The following is a 25,101-nucleotide window of genomic DNA, read 5'->3' on the forward strand; positions in this document are numbered from 1 at the left end:
GCTCTGTTGAGTGTTACCAATGGAAAGGTGAATATAAATTTAAGAATTAAATAAGTACTTTAGCATCTCCTGCCACCTTAGGGAGACTTAATTTTAAAGTCCACCTATCGCTGCAATAGCAGTTCGAAAGCATGTCAAAATGCAAGTAGATAAATAGGAACCGCTACAGCGGGAAGGTAAACGGCGTTTCCATGTGCTGCTCTGGTTTGCCAGGAGTGGCTTTGTCATGCTGGCCACATGACCTGGAAGCTATACGCCGGCTCCCTCGGCCAATAATGCGAGATGAGCGCGCAACCCCAGAGTCGGTCACGACTGGACCTAAAGGTCAGAGGTCCCTTTACCTTTACCTATCGCTGCATAATGAGACTGCTTCTGGCACAAGTGCTTACAGGTTTCTTCAGAGTACAGATACAACTTTCATAGTATCTCTTCCCTACATTTTGCCTGAGCTCTAGTCATAGCAACCTATTTCTTGGAGGGCTGAGAATGGTTTTGGACTCCAGTTATCTCCTTGCTTTGGAGTAGTGTTTACTTGATTAAACATGGGCGTTAATGGGCTCTTAGATGACTCATTCCCTGGGTGGGAATTCCTCTGTAATTGGACACGTACTGTCAGGTACCATTGTCAGTTGAGGTAGCACTGCTGTGTAGGCGAAGAAATGTAATTAATTATGCTTCAAATACCTTTGTGGGTAGGCATGAAGTGCTAAAACCATGCGGAAGAGGGATCGTTTAAAAATAAGATAAAATGCAATCCTTTGATTGTGATTGGATTATTTGAAATTCTACTTTAAAGAGAGACAGGCCAACTATTCTGGCTGTCCTTTTTAGAATACGCTGCTCTTCAGCCCAATTCAATCTTCCCCTCCAAGGGTTTGGGACTACAATTCCCATCAGCCTCAACTGGTACAGTCATACTGACTGGGACTGATGGGAGTTGTAGTCTAAAACATCTGGAGGGGGCACCAGGTTGAGGAAGACAACTCCAAACAACAATGAAAACAGGATGTATGTGACAAAACAGGCTTTGGCTCGCAAAACATTATGTTACTGTATATTTGTTAGCCATCTTAAAGTGCCCCCAATCCTCGTTATTGCCAAAAAGACTTAACAACTCCCACCCCACCTACTTCAAAAGGTTTAATTACAAGGATGAATAAGGAGACATGGGTCACGTTGAACTTCAGGTGGGCTCTAAATACATCACTGCAGTAAACAGTTGTGACTTCTTGATGTAAATGTACTTATTTGGGTTTTACTGTTATTGATAAGGCTTTTTGTGTGTGTGCTCCCCTACACCTCAGGCTGCGCTGACCAAATTGCTGCTGAGGAGGTCTTTGTGGCCTGCAAACCACACGTTGGCCGACTATCACTACACAGGTATGTTTGGGAGCAAGGCAGTGGGGGCAGCTGCTTCTCTACTCTCCATTTTGTAACTGATAATTACCGTTAATGCATTGGGGGGGAAATATAATTTAATTAATACTGGGAGAGCCTTAAATATCTATTTGGGAATTACCGGTTGCAGCATTTGGTGGTGATATTACTGTCCTGCTTTTGCCTCAGTGCATAGTGAGATCGGTGCAAAGCTCACCTTCACATGTCCCAAATTGCACATGAAACAAACCCTTATAACCATGGAGGCGTGATATTTTCGGAATGTTTATTCAGAGTCGTTGCTTGCCATGGGATAACTTAGTTGGGATTACTTGGGGTAATTAGCAGGAACCACTGAATCCCTATTACAGGTTTGAGGAGAAAACATTTTATTTCCTTAACGGCACCAAAATAGCATTTGAGAGTAAAACTGGTTTTGCAGCTGGAATCACCAAATGCGATATTTATGGAAGAGTGAAATGGATAGAATAAAATTGTGCACAGGCTGCCCAAACCCTGGGCTAACAGCTTACAATTAACTATACAATACTTACCTTTGCTATGGCAGATACACTTATCATTGATGCGATAGTGGCGCTGAGGATCCAGTGAGCTACACTGAAATTTCAATATAGGAAGGAAATGGTAGAATATAAATGACACACATATGACCCACTCAAGGGCAGAAAAGACAGCAAGAGTTGGGACGGAAATGGAATGAATGAATCACTTATAATTTTCTCTTCTAAGTAATTATTACCTGTGTCTGACATCAACCTTTGGAGAGGCAAATGGCTATTGATCAGGTTATCAGTTGCTCAGTGCCAGTTGGATGGAAGGTTTTGTTCTCACCAAGGCTAATCAAGGTCAGACAGAGGCTTATGTGTGCAATGCAATAGATCAAGTGCATAATTCGAAATGTCATAAATACAGTGGTATTGTATTACAGTCTCATGAGAACATGTAATTGCCTTTCAGTGAGGGCAGCCAGTCTATATGTTAGGGTGTGTTCCTCTGTACACCTGCAAAGAGTCTGTACCTGTTGCACAGTCATCTGTAGAGCAAAGCTAAAGGAAGAAGCAGTTCAAGGACATGTGCAGAGTGTAAGCTGTGTCTGTGTGTGTGTGTGTGTGTGTGTGTGTGTGTGTGTGTGTGTGTGTGAGAGAGAGAGAGAGAGAGAGAGAGAGAGAGAGAGAGAATGGTAAACATTTTGAATACCTATCCTTCTGGATATTTAGACAGCAGGGAGACACGGAGCAAAATTGAATTATGTTATCTGTCAAGTTATTTTTTTTTTTGCATTTCTACACAAATGGTATAGAACATCCACAAGCACCATTCCGGATCATTGGTTGCTTCTTTGTACTTGTTGTTTTTCCGGTGGAACCAAAATGCTTTCATCTGGATCTTGGAGTATCTATGACAACGCGTGGCTGATTTCAATATAGGCTGCTTTTTAGAAAAGATGCTAAAAATACCCTTTTGTATCTAACGTGGTGTGTGTGAACTTGTGAAAATGATGACTAAAGACATGGAATAAAGGAAATGGACAATTAAAATCTTAAGAGTCCTAGGTACAATTTAAATGAATCGTTGTATGGGTATTGTCTGCCTCATTAGTGTCAAAGTTATCTATCACTCATAGACAGAAATCAACTCCTACTGCAAGCTTTACTTCTCCTGAATTAGAAAATGGAAGTTGTTTCTAAGGTCATCATCAATATGTTCATGTCTAAACCTTGGGCGACATCTAACTATGCCATACTTAGACTAAATTCACTGAAATCAGTAGACTTAAGTTCATTGATTTCAGTGCATTTACTCTGACTAATTTTGGATATCTACCCTTTCATGAAAGGAGAAAATGTTTTGGGGTTCACATTCACTCTTGCCCTGTAACACTCTGGAGGAGAAAGTAACATTAAACACTTCTCTAGTAATCAAAGTGTTTTGGACTATGGCTTTGATCCTAACTTAGGTTATACTGGCAGGAGCATCCTATGATGATGATGATAATTTATTTTTATACCCCGCCCATCTGGCTGGGTTTCCCCAGCCACTATGTGCAGCTTCCAGCAGAAATATGAAAATACAACAATTTATTAAACATTAAAAGCTTCCCTAAACAGAGAAGAGTTCCATTCATGGGGATGCTTCTGCCAGCAGAAGGAGAGGGAGCTGATTTTCACCAGTCTCCACTTTCCCCCAGTAGTGCCTTTGCTCCTTGAAAATTTATGACAGACTATTGGGGGAACACCATGGGAGGCAGTGCAGGAGGCTGCATGGGGGAGATTGGTGCAGAATTTCACCCCAACCCACTGGATCCCAGTTCCCTTAGTGAATGGAAGGAGCCCTTCTGTTTGTTTAGGATTAGATGGCATTCAAGTCTATGTGTATATGGTTCAGCTTTGTATGTTGCGGGAGTATGCTGTCATTTGAGACACACCTGTAGTGAGACTCTACTAAAGTATTTTGGGTATGCAGTGGTATAATAATGCACAATAATTTTATGGTGAGCAGGCTAGTTAATAGAGGTAGACTACTTAATACTAAAGAGTTAGCTAAAAAGAACACAAGATTAGGCTCCCCCCCCCAATGTATAGCTTCAAATATGCTTGTCATAGCATTTTCCTACAAAAAGTTTTTAGAAAAACAGGTGTTCACATAAGAGCAATAACATCAATACAATCCAGACAGGGTAGCAGAGATATGCAAGAGATACACACCTTAACAATAAAACGTTTAAATGTCTGGAAATAATCTTGCAAAGGTAATGAAGTTGTGTTCCACTCTTTCTTTTCAGGATCAGATAAGTGGAGCACACTAGAGAAAAAGCTCTTCAATAAGGGGATTGCCATCTACAAGAAAGACTTCTTCCTGGTTCAGAAACTTGTGAGTTGCTTGTTGCTTGTTGCTTCCTGAGTGCATTGTAAAATAATTGACCTGCCTTTGCAGGACATATGCAAGTGTCACTGGATCATTGACCTTGGGGATTGCTTCATCCTCTATCTGGGAACTTGTGTTCTGTAGTGTTTATTCAATGGAGTGTCTCACTGCCACTTTGGAGGTGAGATTTTTCTGTATACAGATAATCTCTCCTCAGCAGAAGCCTTTATGCTCTCACATCCATAGTGCAGTGTGAGAAGTTTTTATTTTGCTCCAGTCTCTGTAACAACAAAATATAGTCACAACATACTTCAAAACGTAGTTTTCTGGAGATGATACCTGTGGAGGGCGAAAACTACAAATGAAACAGGAGCAGCATCAATTGTGAACAAAAAACCCCCAGTGTGAGACCTGCAAAACACATCTTAAAATATTAATAAGGGGAATTGAAAGAGGAAGGGAGCTGAAGGTGTAGTTTTGTCAGTATCTACATTGCCTGATATCATTCATCTAATTCTCAGGGTGTTTTAGACCATTATGTGAAAGATAGGAAGGTGGTTGTGGGGATTCGTGTTGGGGAGACTTGAAAGTCTTGGGTGTTTCTTTCCCCTTACACATTTTTTTCTTCCAAAATTATGAAACATTGGAAGAATTGTAGTCATAGAATTGTAGAGTTGGAAGGGACCCCGGGGTCAAGAATCCTGATGCTTAGTTGGAATCTCCTTTCTTGTAACTTGAATCCATTGGTTCAGGCCCTAGCCTCTGGAGCGGAAGAAAACAAGCTTGCTCCTTCTTTCATGTGGCAACGCTTTAGATATTTGAAGATGGTTATTGTATTTTCTTTCCGTCTCCTCTTTTCCAAGCTAAACGTACCCAACTCCCTCAACTGTTCCTCATAAGGCTTGATCTCCAGATCATCTTGGTTGCCCTCCTCTTCACACGTTCCAACTTTAGATCTCCCCTTCATATTGTTAGCTTTCTGAGTCTTTGGAATGGGCCAGAATAAAAGTCTATATCAATAGATGCAGGGTGGTAGTCAACTACTGTGTTTCTCCGAAATTAAGCCAAAATAAGCTTGTAGGTTAAACTGTACCATACTTAATTAAAAAAAGACATCCCTGAAAATAAGCCACCGTGTTTTTTTTTTTGAGGAAAAATAAATATAAGACGGTGTCTTATTTTTGGAGAAACACGGTAAGCTGAATACCAACCATAATTTTTTTCTTTTATACCTACATCTGAAATCTTCACATCATCTGGGAGTAAGCCTTTTTTTTATTTGGCAGGGCTTTCCTCTCAGTAGACATGGTTAGGATTGCACTGTAAGCCTGTGATTGATGTTGATCAAGCAAAGCACCAGACAGTTGACCGCAAGCCAGGAAACACTATTGTGCCCAGTAGAATTTATGAATCTCTTCCTTCCCTTGCAGCAACCGATCCCCATTCCAGCTCCCATGTTGCAAGCAAGCTCTGTAAGCCAGGAAACAAAAGGAAAATTCAAATCATGCCAGCCTTCAGAAAGGATGGACATGAATGAGCTCTTAGCATTGTGGCCTGTGACTTTGAAGCACATAGGTGTGGGGGAGTGCGAGTGACAGGCGTGTGTATTGATTTTTGATTTTTTTCCCATTTCCCTCCCATTTCCTCCCTTGTCTCTTCCCCTCCTCCTCTCAATAAATTCTACAGATTAAAACAAAGACTGTGGCTCAGTGTGTGGAGTTCTATTATACATACAAAAAGCAAGTAAAAATAGGCCGGAACGGGGCGTTGATCTTTGGGGATGTTGATGGAGCCAGCGAAAAAGCGGTTAAAGATGAAGTGGAAGTAGATATCAAGGTAATGTTTGGAATGCCGGCTTCACCCCACAAAATTATGCTGCCTACAGCTGGAACATTTTGTGTAAAATTGCACAAGACTGCTATGCAGCCTGAGCACACAAGTAGTCCGTTGGTTTCTTTTGTTCATAATTTTTATTATTTTCATTAAACTTCACAAGCAACAAATATAGCCACAAAAATCATGTCAGTCACAAGCTGCTTCATAGCAAAGTACAGTAGAGAAGCAAGGAAGCTATCCAACGATGTAGTTTATGACCACTCCTATCTTGTACATTCATTTTATCGCAAGGATCCTTTGCCTCATGTATTACCCCACTTTCAAATGAGCATTGTACATAAGAATACAATGTAGTACAAATAAAATATACATCATGAACAAATTTAATGTACTTTTCTACAAATGAAGTGTAAGGAGAAGCCTTTTCCAGTTTCCCAACGCATTTATTAAAACTTGAGGAGGTTCTGTTGGAATGGTGCTGGCTGGGCTCCATTGGACCTCTTAAGATCCCCTTCCTGGTATTCTGCCTTTGCGTTGATTTTTCTTTTAAAAAACTGACTTTCTTCCCCCGCTTTTTTTTTTTTACTCTTATGAAGAGCTCCCATAGGCTTACGCGAACTCTTCCTCCCAGAACGTATAACGAAGACTATGAAAACACTGACGAAGAGGAGGAGGAAGTGGAGGATCGGTTGGTTATAAAAGAGGAAGAAGTAGACGAGTATGAGTTTCATGACAAGAACAGCAACACTGCACACCCCAAACCCACGCAGACGCTACACACTGAGGACCAGGTAAGTGTAGAACGACTTGTGGCATTCAGTTTATACTTAGAAGGATTTTGCCAAACTGGCTGTGCTTTTAGTTCTTCCTAATGTCACCTTAAGCTTGAAAGTGTTGGTATGGTAGCCTTGTGCAAACAGTATTGAACAGTAACATTGTGAGCACAAATCACAATGAATGCTCAGCAAAAAGGACATCTAGAGCAGGCATCCCCAAACTGCGGCCCTCCAGATGTTTTGGCTTACAACTCCCATGATCCCTAGCTAACAGGACCAGTGGCCAGGGATGATGGGAATTGTAGTGCAAAACATCTGGAGGGCCGAAGTTTGGGGATGCCTGATCTAGAGGGATCCTGTGTTACAACGTGTTTTCCTGTATTATTTGAAACTTTTTTATTCCTTCCTCCGAAGGTTGGTAGTCTCCTCTTGGAAAAGCAGCAGGAACCTGGTGCTCCAAGAGCAGCAGAAGCCAGAGGCAGAATTTCAAGGAGGACAAAGGAGACGCCCATGAAATATCGGAAGACTTCTCCACCTGCCCAAAAGAGAAAAAGAAAACCAAAGCCCAAACAGGACATCGTCAGCAAAGCCCCGAACCAAGAGGAGGAATTTCCATGTAAAAAATGTGGAAGGTAAGAGTGGGAAAACTCAGAAACAAAAACAAGGGTTCCATTGTTTCTTTTGTACAGGAGGAGGTAAAAGATATGTAGAACTAAAGAAGTGGTAGCTTATTTTGCTGGGGTGGAGGCGGTGTTAATCAGTGTTTTAACAGCTACGATAATTATGTTATTGTAGTTTTTCATTGTCTTGTTAACTTTTATTGATTTTAAAAAAGGTGCTTCCTGCAGTTGTAGAGATTCCTTAGTGTACATGTGCATCTTGCCAGAAAAAATGCCATGGTCCATTTCAGAAGTTATGTACATTTTGTCGATATGAATGGTGTGACTCCTGCAGAGATGAGATGCTTCAGGGAATGTTTTAGAGGAGTCTTTCAGTAGACACTGAAGTCGTCATATTTTCCTGTAACAACAGATACTAGTTCAGGATTGAACATGTAGACTTCTACTGGAGGTAGACTAAGAAAGAGAATGTTTGTTGCCTGCAGAGTCCATTGTGCTAGAAAGTGGTGTTTCTCTGACAGGTTTGCATAAACCCAGTGAACAGTGAGCCTTACCTAGTACTTAAAGCAATGAAATGAAGTGACTTAAAGCAATGAAGAGAGTGAAATTGCTATCCTTCTTTGGCGATCACTATCCATTGCATTCACAACTGTGTTGGCTGGTAGTCAACGCTGTTTTCCAGTCACTTCCCCAGATGCAAAAGAGGTGCAGGCTCACTAGCATTCCAAGTTCTGTCTTCTTACACTTGTTTCTGAAAGTGCCGTAGACATAACATTGAGGGTGAGCTGAGTCTATTTTAAGGATGATACCATCTGGGAGAGCCACAGGTTCCCCAACCCTGATGTGGATAGAAGATAGTCATGATACTTGGATTTTCAAAAAGGGTTAGACAAATCTCTTGTTGAAGCTTGCTAAGAAAATGAGCCATCAAGTAAGTAACTAGAAGATCAGAAATGGAAGGACGTAAACCAACTGTGAAGAGAGAAATCAGTGATTTTAAGATCAAATTACAATTGCTGGAGATATTAGGGAACAAGGTGCAGATGATTTCTGTCTACATTGGAGTAATAATGTTACTTTCACTTTTTGTTGCTTGTAAACTTCCAGGCACATTTGCATAGGAGTAAAGCATCTAGCTGAAGCCAATTCAGTGCATTAATCTGCTAGCAAGAGATTTTCTTTTTAAAAAAATAGCCGCTCGTATCAAGTTAAGGACCAGTTGGATGTTTCCAAAAAGCATTTGACCCTTGGGGAAGACCTATTCAAAGGCGCCTGACCCTTTCTGTGTCCCAGCTAGGTTCCCATTGCTGTTTTCGGCATGGAGCTCATTTCTAGAAAGCAGGCAGCCACACAATGTAGACAATGTTTGGTGTAAAACCAGAGTGAAAATCAAAACAGTTCAACGGAACTCTTACTAAGCATCATGCTTTATGAGAGGGAGGTGGCATGTCTCACCTCGCTTACAAGATTAAATTTTGATTAGTCAGTCACCTTCATGACTTTCTGTATTTCTGTAATGATGTTTCATACTGTACACCACCTTGCTATTTTATGATATGGTGGCATAGAAAATGCTTTCATAGACAAATAAGATCATAGTCTGTTTTGCGGGCCTGTTAAACCTAGGCCAGTCATGGATGATGATGCATACTGGTCCCAGGTGACAGGAGGGCTATGCCGACTAGTCTGTTAAAGAGCTACTATAGGTAGAGTCAGGGTCTTAAACATGCACTGTGGAATTATTCAAGATCCCCATGCCATTGCATAAATTGCTTTTGAAACTTCATTTGGTGTTAGAACAGGCTTGTCATGCAGCATTGTGGGCAGGAGGAAGTTGCCGTGCAAAATATTTTTTATTTATTTTTTAAATGCAAGTCCAAAGTTTCCTTGGACATATGGGGCTAATTATGTGGTTGTTTGGATCCAGACCAGAACTCACATGCATATTCCCCCCCTCCAAACACACACACCTCTTTCCTAGGAAGCCCTGGACAAGAGACAGGCTCTGTTCAGCAGACAGAATTAAACAAGGAGAGTGCAACATACATACTGTATATATTTATTTTGCTTGGTCTTGGAATGGAGTTCAGGCTTTGCAGAATGTCAGGAGGCATGTCAGTCAAGCCAGGATAATCACAGAAGCAACTGGGTGTACTATTATTGGATATGATATACCTTGAGTGATTTCTCCCCTTATTGTATTTCAGTAACTGTGCATCTTATTGAGGGTTTGTTTTGGGTCTTAATTTGTGCCCTTTTCTCTTTAAAGACAGCTTACTGTAACTAAGATACATCAATAGTGGCTATTAGCATAAAGCTAAGATTGGAAACAACCATGTTCGTTGATCTGCAGGTGCCAGAGACAAATGGGAAAGCTCTCTTCACCAGGCCCTGTTCTTCGTTATCCTTTTAGGGGCATCTGACCAGCCCCTGCTGGAGACAGAATGCTGGGCTAGACTCACCATTTATCTGATCCAGTGGAGCTGTGTCCACAATACCTCAGATTAAGTTAGTATGTTAGCGAAGTACAAACACATAGCTAAAGGAAATCACAAGGGTTTGAGTCCACAATCACTTCACAGAATCTGCACTACAAGCACAATATGGTTTGCTACAGATATTGCAGCTCATAATCGGGGAAGACTCAAGTTTTTATCTAGGCCTCTCAGTGGCCAACACTTGAGCATACATTAAGAATAACACGGGAGCAGTTTTGTTTACTGCAGTGCAGTTTTCACTGGTGACCTTGCCTGGGGAAGTTAGCATCTTTTGGGGAGGATGTTGAATCTCTCTGATTCACGAGAGACATCAAGGTGAGCTAGAGTAAGTAACGGCACCGTTTTGTGTTTTTCTCCAGAATCTTCTACAAGGTGAAAAGCCGCAGCGCTCACATGAAAAGTCACGCCGAGCAGGAGAAAAAGGCGGCGGCTCTGAAGCAGCGAGAGAAGGAAGAAGCAGAGGCGGCAGCGGCGGCGGCAGAGGCAGTGGCAGCGGCTCGTAGCCGAGCTCAGCAAGAGGAAAGCAGCGACAGCGGAAGCAGCAGTGGCAGCGGCAGCAGTGGCAGCAGCAGCTCAGATGAGGATGGAGAGGTGTAGCAGAGGGTCATGGGAGGAGGCTGCGAGAGCTGGGCTGGCCCTTTGAACCTGGGAAGATCTTTTCCACTTGCTGCACCTGTGTAGCTCCACATCTGAACAGACACCCAGCCCTCTTGCTCCCACTTCCTTCCTCGCCTCACTAACACAGACTGGTGGATTTTGAAAAGAAAAGAAAACCATCACCTTGGAAGTTTCTACTTTTTAAAGAAAACCAAAATTTTATGAATCACTTTATTTATAAATGAACTGTTTCGGTACCTATTTGAACAAATGATCATGGCATGGAATTCAGCTTTCCTTCAGTTCAAATTACCCTTCCATGGGATCGCCGGGAGTCATGAGAGCAGTACCGGGGTGAGGGTGGGGCATCAGTTGTTGTTCCCATATTGTTTGTTCCTTTTCCAACCTCCAAGTTTTACCTGCAGTTCCACACTCATTAACTTTTTCAGCCTACCTGCTTAGAGCTCCAGCCAATACATGCTTTACCTCCTCCATCCTTTGTTACGAGAACTTATTTTCCAGAGGAAAAAGATGTCCAGAAAAATCTGGTAGGGAGCAGCCTCTGTGGGATGACCTTTGAGAGTAAAAGACTTGTCTTTTCAAACACAGGAAGCCGCATCTGTTGCTAGCATTAATTCAGCCTTGCCCCTGGCTGTTGAATTTAGAAATGCCATGCAGGGTCGACCATATATTTTGCACACACTTCTGGCGACTGGAGGCAAGGGCTGTTGCTGACACCTAAACTGTTGGAATGGTCAAGAACTTTGAGCGCAGAACACAGGCTTTTCTTACAGCTTCTGTCCTTGGGATTATGGATAAAAGGAGTTCAGGTTAATAGGATTGGGGATAGAGAATCTTAGAGAACCACTGACAATCTGAATAGATGAGATTGAGTTAGATGAACCAATGGTCTGATTTGGTGTAAGGCAGGTAAATATTCATACATTGCAGCTACTGTGGTATATATGCCAAAAAGTGGCAGAGAGCCTTTGGATTTCATCCTGAAGCTGCCCAATTAGATTGGATATCATGTTGTTTATTTACCTGTTCAGTCCAATTTCAATACCTCCACAAAAGAAAAGCTGCTAAAAAAATTAAGCATTGTATGTTTCCTTCCTTCCTTCCTTCCTTCCTTCCTTCCTTCCTTCCTTCCTTCCTTCCTTCCTTCCTTCCTTCCTTCCTTCCTTCCTTCCTTCCTTTTAAAAAAGGCTTTGGAAAAACCCTTATGAGAGCACTTGACTGATTTATGAATATTCATATTTTCCCATTCCTAAGCATTTTTCAACCCACACTGCTGGGCTTATCATTTGCCAGCCAAAGAAGAGCCTTCATTCAGAACTTGCACAACTAGCACTCGATGGACCCAAGATCTTTTTTTTTTTTAATGCAAGATATCCAGCATATTGGGAAGAGGGAAACTAGATTTGCAGTGATAGTGTCCCAGGGTCCCGGGTACTTTAAATAGCATCTATGCTATGATTAACTGCAGTGTTTGCAGTTGTCATTACACTGTGTAGAGAGCTATCTCCACATATCAGCAGGTGAAAGAGTACTAGTTTTCAATCTTGCAGTGGAGGGAGAATCAAGGCAGAAGGCATTTCTGTCCCCCCAAAAGATGCCCTGTCAAAAATTGGTATAGAATTGAATTGAAAATTGAATTGAAAGTGTTTAAGAACACTTAAACTGAAATGTTGCTGTCAGTAGTAGGGCTGGTTTATTTATTATAATGCTGAGGGACAGCTACGATGTGTAGCTGCTAGGTAGCCTGAGGATTATGACTTTTTAGTGATTCAATCTGTAAATTATATTTGAGAAGGTCTAGGACTCGGCACTGAATCCTGACTTCACAGATCTATAACCTCCGAGTTATGCAAATATGAATTAATTTACTTGCCAATTTCAGTTGTCAAACTTGGTGTTTTATTTGCTCCTAAAATAATGTTGAGCTAAAATAAAAAAAGGGCTGTAACTGTGGAAGAGGATGTAAATCTTCATTACGTAGCTGTTAGATGCAAGCCACAAGTTTAGTTTTTGTTTTAGCCCTCTAAAACCGTGAGGGATGTGAAAGCTAAAATGTTGAGAAGTTTGTAAACTGCAATATCAACATTGTGCATCAGAAGTTTTGAGTGTGTCACAATGGGATTGTGTCTTTGGGGTTTTCTGGATCTCCTGAAAACTGCTGAGATCACAACTCTCTAGAAGTGTACATAGAAGTGATGGAAAAGGTTGCTATAAACTTCAGCTTTAAATCCTTATTTCCCATTGCCAGTGGCAATCTGATGACAAGTGATGATTGAAAGACTTCATCCCTCTGAAGAAATTGGTTAATTTGAGTAAACCATAATAAGGTTCCATCTAACTCAGCTAGATTGCTGTTGACATTCTGAGAGTTGAGCTGCATGACTAGAGGAATCATATGTATTGTAGTTTTTACTGGATTAAAAGTGTAGCCTCATGATTGCATATTTTAATGCTGTCATCCATATTTTTTTTAAAAAAATGCACAGACAGAGCAAAGACCATTTACTTCAACTTGGAAAGTGGTGGCCTTGGTAGCAGAGCACATGGTTTTGCAAGCAGGAGCTCCCAGCTTTAACCCCTGGCATCTCCATTTAAAGAGTTTACGATGGCAGACCTAAGAAAGGCATCTGCCTAAGGATTTTGGAGAACTGCTGCTAGTCAAAGGATACAGTAGTGCGCTAGATGGACCGATAGGCTTGATTCTGTATAAGGCAACTTGAAATATGTTTAGTGCTTCATAATGGAAAAACTCGCATGCACATAAAAAATTACTGTCTGAACATTTTTCAACTGCAGTATAATGCAGATTCCACTAGATTTCTTATAGGAGTCCTTCCAGCACATCATAAAAACAGTCTTCAATAAGATGAGCCAAGTTTTGTGCTTTTTCTTTTTACTCTCTTTTTTTTTTGCAGTTTCAGAAATTTGTCAATGCAACCAGACTATTTTCTTCACTCCTTTCCTTCGTTTTGATTTGAACCTTCGACATTCAGATTATAAAAATTTGCACAATCATTTGTGATACATCATAGTAAGGAAGTATATTTTCCTCCTTTTAAGCCTGGCTCATTCTGGGGTGTGTAGCTTTTAATTGCATCTTCTAGAAATGTCTTATCTCAACTCTTTTTATTTTATTTTATTTCTCCACTTAACCTAAGACTTATTCCTGCACAGAGGCTCAAAAAGCCTTGTTAAGAAATTCACTAGACAACTGGACAGAAATCTGCCATGTGGCCATGCAGTAATGCTCTGAAAAAGAGATCTAGATAAGAAACTGATTTTTTTTTTATTTTTTTTAAAAGGTCTGCCTTAAATGTGGGAACTAAATTAAAACAATGTTTTATGCCGAGAGAGAATATATCTTATAGAAGTGAACAAAGTAGCCAGTGGTCATTTTCTTTAAAGAAAAAGGTGGTGCTAGCAAATCTCTCTTCTTTGGGGTGGGGAATGTGATTGATCTGCTTCCTTCTCAAATACAATTTGCACAATCTAGCACAGAACAGTCTGGGCTTCCTTGTGTCCTATCTTGTAGCTATGAGAAAAGAGGCTCCATAGATATGGCTTCAAAATCTTATTTATAGTATATGAATAATAAAGATCACGAGTCAGTCTGAAAAAAGTTAATAATCCCCATCTATTAAACTTTGCAAGAGATAATTTTTTAATGGTCTATTTTTTATTGTAACAAAATGGAAAACACGTTTACCGGTATATGGGAGTGGATTCTGTGTCATGTCTGTTTCAAAGGCATGGGACATAATCCAGTAGATTAGCCATGACTAAATCCCATTGAAATAAATGAGAATTCATAGCAAGCTCTGATTTTTATTCCCCATTCCATTTTTTCTGGATGGCTATGCAACAAATGCAATCCAACAAATTAGTATTGACTGTGCTCCTTTAAGCAAAAGCAGAACTGAATTGTCTTTATCCCCCATTCTCACCTTCCTTTTGATGTACATAGAGCAAACACATGGAAGGGCAGAGCACAATTGTGCCGACTGATGCTGAACTCTGCATTATTATTATTTGCCTTAATCCTGTGTGATCATTTAAAAATGAAAACAGTCTCTGAATGTACAAATGTATGTATGCAAGAGATGTATGTGCAGAGGCATCTTTAGTGTGGTGAGAGATCCACGCATGCAGATGGTGGGAGGAGTTAACAGATGCTGTCCCCTCCTTTATGAAACAGGTGAGAACAAAGTTCTTGTGTTCTTGAATACTGGATTTCAAGTACAGTGGTACCTCGGTTTAAGTACACAATTGGTTCCAGCAGTCTGAACCTGAAGTGTACTTAACCTGAAGCGAACTTTCCCATTTAAAGTAATGGAAAGTGGATTAATCCGTTCCAGACAGTCCACGGAGTACTTAACCTGAAGCGTACTTATCCTGAAGCGAACTTTCCCATTGAAAGTAGTGGAAAGTGGATTAATCCATTCCAGACAGGTCCGCGGAGTACTTAAACTGAAAGTACTCAAACCGAAGCGTACTTAAACAGAGGTATGACTGTATCGGGTCATAGTCTAGCCAAAGGTGGGTCTAAACAGCTCCACTTTCATAAATCAAAATACACACTAAAAATTAAGCAGTCGATCCTCAAATACGTCTCCCCCAAAATTAACTGTGTCCCAACTCCCAAAAGGTTGCTAATTGCTTTCTGAAAATGAATTTGCTTCAACACTGGGTGGAAAATCAGTGGTATAAATGCTGGGTTTAGCATGCTTGGTTCTAAAATGCTCAACGGCATCTTTAAATCAGTGCAACTATTCTTCGCCTTGGATACCGTTATCTTGATTTTTCCCACATTATAGTGCATCTATAATTGACATTAATTTATGGCCAGTGGTCTTCATTTGGAGTCTGAGGTTATTTTAGAAACTAGCAATATCTCTGTTTTATGTCTTAGCCTGGTCAATGGAAGTATTTTATGGTCAGGTCCTAATAAATGAGAAGATCCTTACAAATAAGTTCACAAAATGTAGTAGCCCACAATTTTTGACCAGTCCACTTACCCAGCCATCTTCATTAATAATTTGTGGCTTCTTTTAATGACCTGAAGGGGTATGGGAAATCTTCCTGCTTCCAAATACTTCCTTGGCTGGTTACCTTGCAGCTCTTTTCCTTCGCCACAGACAATCAAGCGCATGGCTATCTACAAACCTGGATGTGTGGCTCTTAATGATAAGCACTCCTGCTATTGAGCTGCCAGTGGTATGTGGAGAATCTGGCAGAATCCCCACTTGGTGCCTTTCTATTGAGTAATAGTCAACATCCTGTGAGAGAGGATGTTTATGAAGACACTCTCTTGAGGATTAGCTGCAGCTCTACAGTAGGATGCAGTTTCACATTCAGCACAGCACTTTAAGAAGTTATTTTCAAGGTGGTTAGTGAATTTGGGAAACTGGCTCAGTGCTGTAGCAGACATTCTGATTGCTGTGCATCCTTTTTTTTTTAATTGAAAAGTAACTGGACAGGCAGATGAGCTAGCCAAATAGCTTCCTGGCTGAACTACATTCCTATAATACCACTTTAGTCAACAGCATAAAAATATGCATGTCTACTCAGTAGCCAGCCTTACTGAAGAGCAGATAAGTGTGCTTAAGGCTGCAAGTCTAAGCCCAGTTACTAGGGAATAAGACCCACTGGGTTTAGTGGCATTATTAGAAAACATGCTGCATACCCCAATTAACATAAGATGGTTGAAGCTTCAAATTAATGCCCTCTCAGTCGCTGGGAAAACACAGGCTTGCAAATTCATGCCCATGTTTTGTGGTAGTTATCTCTTGGATTTAAGACAGTGAAGAGGTGGTGGGGTGTTTTATCTGTAATCACTTGGCTTTGCTTCCATTTTCCCACCTGCTAGCAAGGGAGCTTAAGTGTATCTCAAAGGGTATATTTTTAAGGCTTTTTTCTGTTTGTCAATCAATACTTGTGTCCCAAGACTTGCCCATGCACTTGCTTCCTCTACTGCAAGTTCACACAAATGGTCTTCTAGTGAGCACTTTCATAGGAGTTAATTCAGTATTTTTTGGAGGATAGGGAAACAGCACAAATGCTTCTGCTTCCTTGGCTATGTCTCCCCCCCCCCAAAAAAAAAAACACAACCCAGATCTTAAACCCATCCACTGGGTTCAGCTGTCCCTTTAATCCCTTCTATATGCTGCTATGCTGGAGCTGAAATCCCCCCAGAACAGTACTGCAACTTCATTCATTTCAGATGGGCTGCTCAGAATTCCTGCCCCAAGCTGTGTTGAAATGAGTGAGGTTGCCCGACTGGCTGTAGTGCATGATAGGCTATGACTCTAATCTCCAGCTGCTTACATTTTCTTTCTCTTCTGCCCCGACCCACCCCCTTTCTGGAATATGGGATTTATATCAGCAGCTGAATCTATAAAGATGCCCAGCTGCTTATCATGAGAAAGAGGTGAATATATATTTTTGTAAAATATAATTGTGGCTTTTGTTTTGTTTTTAATACCACCTCTCTTTTTTTGCATCTTCCAAGTTTTATGGTGATTCTGAAGCTCAGATTTGGTACAAATTGGCTTTTCTTGAGTCTCTGTTTTACTTCGTAATGCTAGAGTTTTTGTGGTGTACAGAAATAGTCTGTCTTTGTGTAATTATTGTATAAATGCTTTTTAATCAAAAATACAGAGCTTTTATTTTAACAAACATGCAGGAACTGCCTTTTGTGTATTTACTGCACCTTTTAAAAGACTGTTACATATTAAAATATTGTACATACAAAAATATTATATACCTCTTATGTACAGACGTGATAGACAATTTATTTTTGTGCTTTTGTTTTTTTTTACAAAACATTAATACACTAAGAAGTCTTGCTGATGTGATTTAATGTACTCATGTAACTTATTTACTTCTGAATGTTCCATTGTATCTTTTCAAACCTTTTATTAAATAAGGTTTAAAAGCAACTTTTGTAACCCAAGGTTTTTTTATTATTATTAAATGATCTGAGAGAGGGTGATAAGCTTTCTCTCTCCATCTACTAAGGTGCTTTTGGTTTGTTTTGACATAATTAAATATGATCCGTGTGCGCCAAGAAGTACCGGTAGGTGTTGCTTTCCTGCTGGCAGTTTTGATTTTTATGTATGATTATTGGCTTAGTCTGTCCTCATGTCAATAATAATAATAATAACAACAATAATAATAATTTTCATTTCTTACATTCTGCCCTTCTCATGAGAGCTCAGGGCAGCTTTCGGTAAGAGTACAGCATTAAACAAAAGTAGAACCACAGTGCTAAATAGAACACACTTTCTGGAATAGGGCTGAAGCTGTTGCCTGAATTAACAGCATGGGGGCAATCTGACCTCTACAGGGAGAGTGCCGTAGCTGAGCTGTCCTGTCTCTTGTGGTTAAGCCTTTGGGCCATAATCAAGGGAAGCACAAGCACAAACCCTGTAGATCAGTCTGCTGCTAGTGGGAAAGGCAATCATTCTCTGCTTGGGTCCTAACTTGTTTAGGGCTTTCTATGATAGTAACACCACCTTCAATTGGGCCCAGTCGTTCACTGTTGGCCAGTGAGCTGTCGTTTGAGGATTGGTGGTGTTTGATCCCCTCCCTGCTTATATGTCGGATGCTGTGCATGACAAAAGGGTCTAGGGCAAGGTTGAAAACTCCACATAAGCTACATTTATGGCAGCTTGCAGTGATCATGCTGGATCTTTTAGACATGTACACCTGCCAGCATTAATCAAGTACCCTAATGCATTGTCAAATATTATTGCCTCACTATATGCTTTGAGCATACATGTGCATACATGTGCAAAGGTTATGTGAACCTTTGTTCAGGTGCTTTTTCTTTATTCTGCTCCATGGGTGAATCTTATTTCAGGTTTCACAGATACTGTCTTTAATGTTATAAGGTTTCTCCCATGGGTATTGGAGCAACTATATTCTGAGTAATTTCTTGCAGGGCACTGAAGTCATATTGTTGATGTGGAACGGGTCGGCAACCTAAGGCCCATGGGCCACAAGCGGCCCATGAAGGTCGTTTAATTGGCCCATGGACCCCCGCTGCTCGGGGACCCCCACCGCCTGCTCGGTTGGCTCCCATGTGCCGTGCTAAACTGGTGCGGAGCAGAGCGGGGACCGCCTTCCGCAACGCTGGCCGGCTTCCCATTGGCCAATGGGAAGCTGCACGTGCCTCCTCTGCACCAGAAGGAGCACCGGAAATAGCGTGCATGCATGCTAGTGCGCACTCTGGCCCACTGCGGTGTCTGCAGCACCATGAACCGGCCCAAGCCACAAAAACTTTGCCGACCCCTGATGTGGAAGATACTTTTATATTCATTTCTACAAGAGGAGATGAAGCTAAAATGTATGTTTCCCCTTTTCAGTTCTCAATAACTCAGTTTTAGGGATATTCTAGAATGCACCTCTCTTTATAATGGCTCCCTGACTATAGTGTTATTACTGAACAATTTCACTAGTACAAATGATAGCCAAGATCATCCTTTGTATAAAACATTTATTTCTATTTTAAACAAGTTTCACAAACAGTTAAAACCAGATCTAAATAACTTGACAAAAAAGTTTGATAATATGATCATGCTATATAATTATACTGTATAAAAACCAATTATCATCATGGTAGGTGCTTAAAAATTGCTCTCCATAGAGTTTACTTTAGAAGCAGAGTCTTCTAATGGAGCCATAATGGTCAACAAGTGAGAGCTGCCAACTTCAAATGCCCTTTGACATACATGTTTGCATAAATGATTGTACACAGTAGCTAGACAGACTGGGAAGCAAATGAACCCCTTTCCAGTTGATGCCAATATGTTTTATATTTGTCTAAACCCCCATTAAATAAGATTAATGTAAGCCACTCCTATTTCCAATGAAGTTGGGATTCAACATAGATTCAACAACAGGTTTTCACATGGGTGCTCCTTTCATTCACATGTTCAATAACATAGGCTAAATAATCACAGGAAAGGCAAGATAGTTCAAGCAATGAAGAAAGGAAGCACTTTTAATTATTTGCTATACCACACAGCCCTTTTTTCTGAACAACCACATACCTGCTAGCCATTTGCTTTGCTTTTCACCAAAATCCAGTGCATAAATTTAAAGTGCAATTTTTTTTCAGAAACCCATTTTTATTTTGGCAATTTGACTTTTGATTTGTTCCACAATAGTAAAGTAATCTGTTCACCAAGACAAGAAATGGCAGCTATTTCTCACCAACATGTGACCTCTTTCGACCAGTAAAGATTCTTATATTAATTAATTCCTTTGGAATAATTTGACAGCAATGTCAAATCAACCTGATGCTTGGACTTATGTAGAAAGGATCTTAGACTACTTTCCTAACTCTGCCTATTAGATGATAATACTATCACCATCCTCTGCTGGAAGATGTAGCTTTAATGGGTCTATGACCTTCATGAGATTGCAGACCAGTATTGACACTCATTGTAAGGACTGCTCCAGTCATTTGACAAGATAGGAGTCCCATCCTGCATTTCCACACCATGTTGCCCATGTTTGTAAAGTTTAAGTAGTAGATGAGTGCATGCAGTTGGGAAATGAGGCTCCAGGCCACATTCTCTGGGTGCTTGCATGCATATGTCTCCCATTCAAGTGCTGTAGAAAAAGGCACAAGTGACACACTGTGGAAACATGAGGGTCTGTCTTGTTCTGCAATGTGGAACAGCCCTAAGGAACCGAGGAAGCATGGGGAAGCTTTTCTGCAAAACTGCTGATATTAAATGGCATGGCTATAATTGTGTTTCTCTGCCAGTTCTATGCTTATGCCTAAAAGCTTTCCTTATGAAGGATATTAAATGCTTGGCAAATTTCAGAAAAGTATAGCACCCAAGTAACTTATTAGTGACCTTTCATTGACCTTCTAGCCTTTAAATGAAAACCAGAAAACCCAAAATTCCTCGTTAAAATTGTCTACCCCCTCTTCCTGAAGGAAGCTGAACTGGCGTATTCAACATTGATTAAATTTACATCACATTTGCACACAAGAAATTTCAACATCAAGATGAAGGACAGGCAACTGTACTGTTTTCTGGGAACCTTGGGAAAATATATTTCCATAGGGCAGATGCTACTGATAACTGCTTACATTAAAAGAGCTGCTGCCATCTACACTACATGCTGTATTCTCAAACAGTTTCATGCACTACTTTCCACACATCCACTCACAAAAAGCTTGAACCGCTTTAGAAACCTTACTTGACCTCTTACTGCCCCTCATCTTGCATTGTCTGACTTTTCTGTCTTATTGCATGCTGAACTTGTGCCATCATCAAATGTCTTGCTAACTCCTGACAATTTTTAATTAGCAGCTAATTGTGACACCATCTTTTGGGTTCTCCAATATCCCACCTTTTCCAACACATTGCACCAAATTGATGGTGATGCATGAGCACAGCAGTGCAAATTCAGGACGAAGAATAATGTGCATAGAAATGCATTGCAATTTTCTGCTTGAACAAAACTAAAATCAAGTAAAACGGGAGATCCAGTCTGGATGTCCTAGCATCATTATTACTTAATTTTTAAGAATTATTAATGATGTTTCACAAATATCAATATAATCCATGATTTTTAACCTGAGTTACAAAACTGATCAATGGGAGTGAAAAAACCTTTTCTGCTCATTGTTTCAACCTTGACCAAATGAGTAAAAAAAGGCATGTTTTTCTTAAAAGTTATATAAAAATAATGTAAACAGTTTTGGATTTCTATTTTTCCTCTCTTAAACCCCCTTGGCTTTTTTTCTAAATCCTTTATGTAAAAGTACACTGCAACAGTATTAAATTAACAGACCAGATGCAGACAGCTGGGCACTACGGACATCTTTTCTATAAACAACTGTAGCTTGAGCTTGAGCAATAATAATATGTGGACTGAGAACTAATTCGCCCAGCTAATCTCTAGTGAGAAACAACACCAGCTGCTAGTAGGAGTTTAAGAATGTGTTACTTTGGGAAAGCTTAGCACCAAGACTTAAAGAAACTCATTTTGCTAATTAAAGAGCAGATCTATTTGTTGGTCATCTGTTCTGCTCCTAGACCAAAAACTTGCATCACACCACAAGATGTGGGTAAAGATTTATCCAAAAGACTATTCCTTTGTAACTATTTTGTTTCTAATAACATTTGCAGAGGAACTTAAAGCAAAACACTGGTTTCAGAACAATCATATCTAAGGACAACACAGCTATTCACCCTATTGGCTTAAGCAAGAGCATATGATCTAAATACTACCCATTATCCAAAATGTATTGCGTCTCACTTCCTGAGTATATTTATGCACATTTGACAGTGCCTATAAGCAACAACTGTGAAACTTCAGGATGGCTGCAAATGTAGAATTCTGTAGCCGAGAGGATTGCTTACTAAAATATTTTATTTTAGAAAAATTGTATTTTGGCTGCTAAGATTACCGTGTTCCCTGCATAGCTAACACCACACCAGACAAAGTTTAAGCATCCTGCAGTTTCCTAGCCTTGAAAATAGATCCATAAAGTTACTAGTCCACAAATCTTACTAACTACCCTGTTCACATGTTAGTCATCTAGGGCACACTGGTGATTTCAAAGGGGGGGGGAGAACAGCCTCCTTTCCAATATACAAAAACTAGCCTGCCTGATCACTTGGAGGAAATTCTTACTTTGCCACAGGCTACCTGACAAGTGGCTTCTAACAGACCTGCAGGATTTCTTGCCAGCCCTGAATCCTGAGAGTGCACCCATGACATTGTGCAGAAATAGCATCTCCCATTCCAGTTCTGCAACACTCCTTAGCCCACCACCTTCTTCTGCCTCCTTACCAGCAGAACCTGTTTGTGGGCTTCTCACAGGCATCTGGTTGGCCACTGTGAGTACAGACTGTTGGTCTACTACTACATGTGTTTAACCCATTACATGTGTTTAACCCATCTTACATTAGAACCAATCCTTGATTGCTACAGCGCCAAGGAGAGCAAGTAGGAAAATGAGCTATTCAAGCACAAGGGCGGAGAATGCTATCCCCACATAGTGCTTCACTGCTCTCCGCTGTTAAAGATGCACTAGACTGGGAGCTATCAACTTCACCCATCCATTCACAGAAGACTAACTGGTTTGTCCACCACTGGCCTGGGTTACTAAGCTGATGTACAGTCAAAAGTTTAGAACAAGGTCCCTATTGGGGAAAATAATGCCAATTAAGTCTGATTGGTGAATATGCATATTTTAAAAAATAACTTATTTGCTTACAAAGATTTATAGAAATAATTAGCATGAAATATAAATATACACTATGGAAATAAAAATGCTATGCTTCTTAGAAAAGAAAAAATGTGTTTCTGGGGGAAAGGTTTTATTTATTGGCATAGTATATTACAACTTTATTTTTATTTATTTTTAATCCCACAAATTATTATTCCAAATATCCTTATAGGGAACTACCGTAACTAATGTAACAATAGTAAAAAAATAATAATGATTCCATCCCAACACTAATCAAATTCTAGATTGGTGAGCCTAACTATTCTAGTATTATTATTTTAACTGAGAGCTGCACTCACTATTCGCCAACACTTCAGGAGCCACAGGTCAGGAGGAGGTGTGGCCAAACCTTTGTCATACACACAAATAATACACAGTCTACACACACAGCCCCCATGCAGATCAACTGAGGAGGAGGCGTTATTGTCCCCTCTCCACCCATCAAATTATCAATCTGATGATAAGGGAGGAAACTATTTTAATCCTCACCAGGGCACTAGGTTCCATTGACACGCATTTGCCATCAACATTGGAGGGGGTGGGGAGGAGACAAATTATGGTTTGGGGTGGATCAGCCCCCCCCCCCAAAAAACGGAGTGTTAGCCACCTCTGTTCTACATTAAGAATCTAAATGGGATTACTTTTACAAGCCTAAAACTGAAGGAGCATTCTCTCACTTAAAAGGATGGTTAAATCAGACATCCTGTCTAATAAATCAGAGGATGGTATAATAATTGGTTAATGCCTAAAAACCAGACAGATTTGGGACAGTTGGTAGTACCATATAATTAACCAGGTGCTATACATCTACCATGTTCTAAAGTTTGTTATGATCCAAAGGCTAAAGTGGCTGTTAAAATATATAACTGTTCTAGCTAATACAACAAACAAGTTAGTTCTAGGCCAACTTTGCAGCCCATAGTAATGTCTGGAATTTACCATTCATACAAATCTAACATGGGACCGTATCTCTTTTCATCAACTCTTTCTATTTTTTTTTTTTTTTTTTTTTTTTTGAGAAGCAAAGCAGCTAGCAAGCCTGATCTTTATTAAACTGTTACAACAGGGTCCCCCGCTCACCCCATGCAGGGAGGGAGGAGAGGAACTCAGAACAATGGTGCGCAAGCTTTTATATAGACATTTGAAATTTGCCTACCTTGGAGCTCAAGCGCCCTCCAAAACACCATACATACATCACAGAAAGAGGTGGTCTCCAGCAGAAATTTGAGTGTGTTGCTTCTCTTTTTTTTTTTTAACATACTTTTTATTAATTTTACAAAATACAAAAAAACAAAAAAACGGTACATACTTAAACCCCTTTTCCACCTCCTTCCTACCCACCCACATGGGTCCTCCCCTGCCACAGAAGTATCCCATGTTTGTGAACAGTCAGAAATGGTCCATTTTATGCTTGGATTTCTGTCCTCCTCCCCCTCCCCTGACCCCAAAGCCCCCCCCTGCCACCAGGGAGCTCCAGCAAACCAGGGCAGTACGCAGGAGGACATCCATCCAACCATCTATTGTTATACCAAAAAAAGAGAAAAATAGAAATAGGAAAAAAAGGGGAAAAAGAAAGGGCGAAGAAAAAAAAGAAAAAGAAAAAAACAATACAAAACAGAAAAATTTTTCTTGCATTCATAGTTGAAAAACCATATTTTATGGGCTTCCCCTCCCCCCCTTCCCCGGTTTTCATCCCTTTTTTATCATCTGCAACAGTTTCTTACTTTATAAAAATACACCTTTGTATCTTTTACAACTTATAAATCAATTGTTAACATTTTCATCTAATATTCAAATCACTGAAAATTCAAACTCCCATTTTCTCTTCCCGTGCCTAATTTTTTTTTCTCCCTCTATAAGCCTCCATATTTTCACATTTTCCAAAATCCATTCACTTTTAAAACTATAACTATTCTCAATTTAACCTTACATCCCCGATTACCGGCTCCACCCCCCCCAATCCAGCAAATTCCAAAATCCGCAGACCAGTTATAAACCTGTTAATCCATCCTTATAATCACAACATCCCTTTCCCTTCACCCCACCCCCTGTTTACAGTCTCTTGCCATCCAGGTCACCATACAGGACCCCTGAATTTCTTCTCTTCTCTGCATATTTTTTCCTTCTTCCCTGTGGGCGTTCTGGAGTTCCAATAATACCAATCGTGCCCCCCTCAAAGGCAGGGCACTCCATCCAACTTTTTGTAGAGTAGAGTCATCATTTTTTTCATG

At 40.3% G+C, this 25,101-nt stretch overlaps 1 protein-coding gene across 3 annotated transcripts in view; it reads left to right on the plus strand.

Moving 5' to 3' along the window:
* The window catches only part of MIDEAS (mitotic deacetylase associated SANT domain protein), a 71,892-nt gene extending 57,996 nt beyond the window's left edge, over window positions 1-13,896 (plus strand). For all 3 annotated transcript variants that reach the window (XM_035112647.2, XM_035112665.2, XM_035112656.2), the window contains 6 exons: window positions 1,305-1,380; window positions 4,181-4,269; window positions 5,950-6,099; window positions 6,696-6,890; window positions 7,290-7,507; window positions 10,353-13,896. In XM_035112647.2, coding sequence (XP_034968538.1) covers window positions 1,305-1,380; window positions 4,181-4,269; window positions 5,950-6,099; window positions 6,696-6,890; window positions 7,290-7,507; window positions 10,353-10,590 — 966 coding nt within the window. In that variant the 3' untranslated portion in view covers window positions 10,591-13,896. The remainder of the gene's footprint in view (window positions 1-1,304; window positions 1,381-4,180; window positions 4,270-5,949; window positions 6,100-6,695; window positions 6,891-7,289; window positions 7,508-10,352) is intronic.
* Window positions 13,897-25,101: the final 11,205 nt, after the last annotated feature.

This window comes from Zootoca vivipara, chromosome 1 (assembly GCF_963506605.1).
Source record: "Zootoca vivipara chromosome 1, rZooViv1.1, whole genome shotgun sequence".
In the NCBI taxonomy this organism is placed as follows: domain Eukaryota; kingdom Metazoa; phylum Chordata; class Lepidosauria; order Squamata; family Lacertidae; genus Zootoca; species Zootoca vivipara.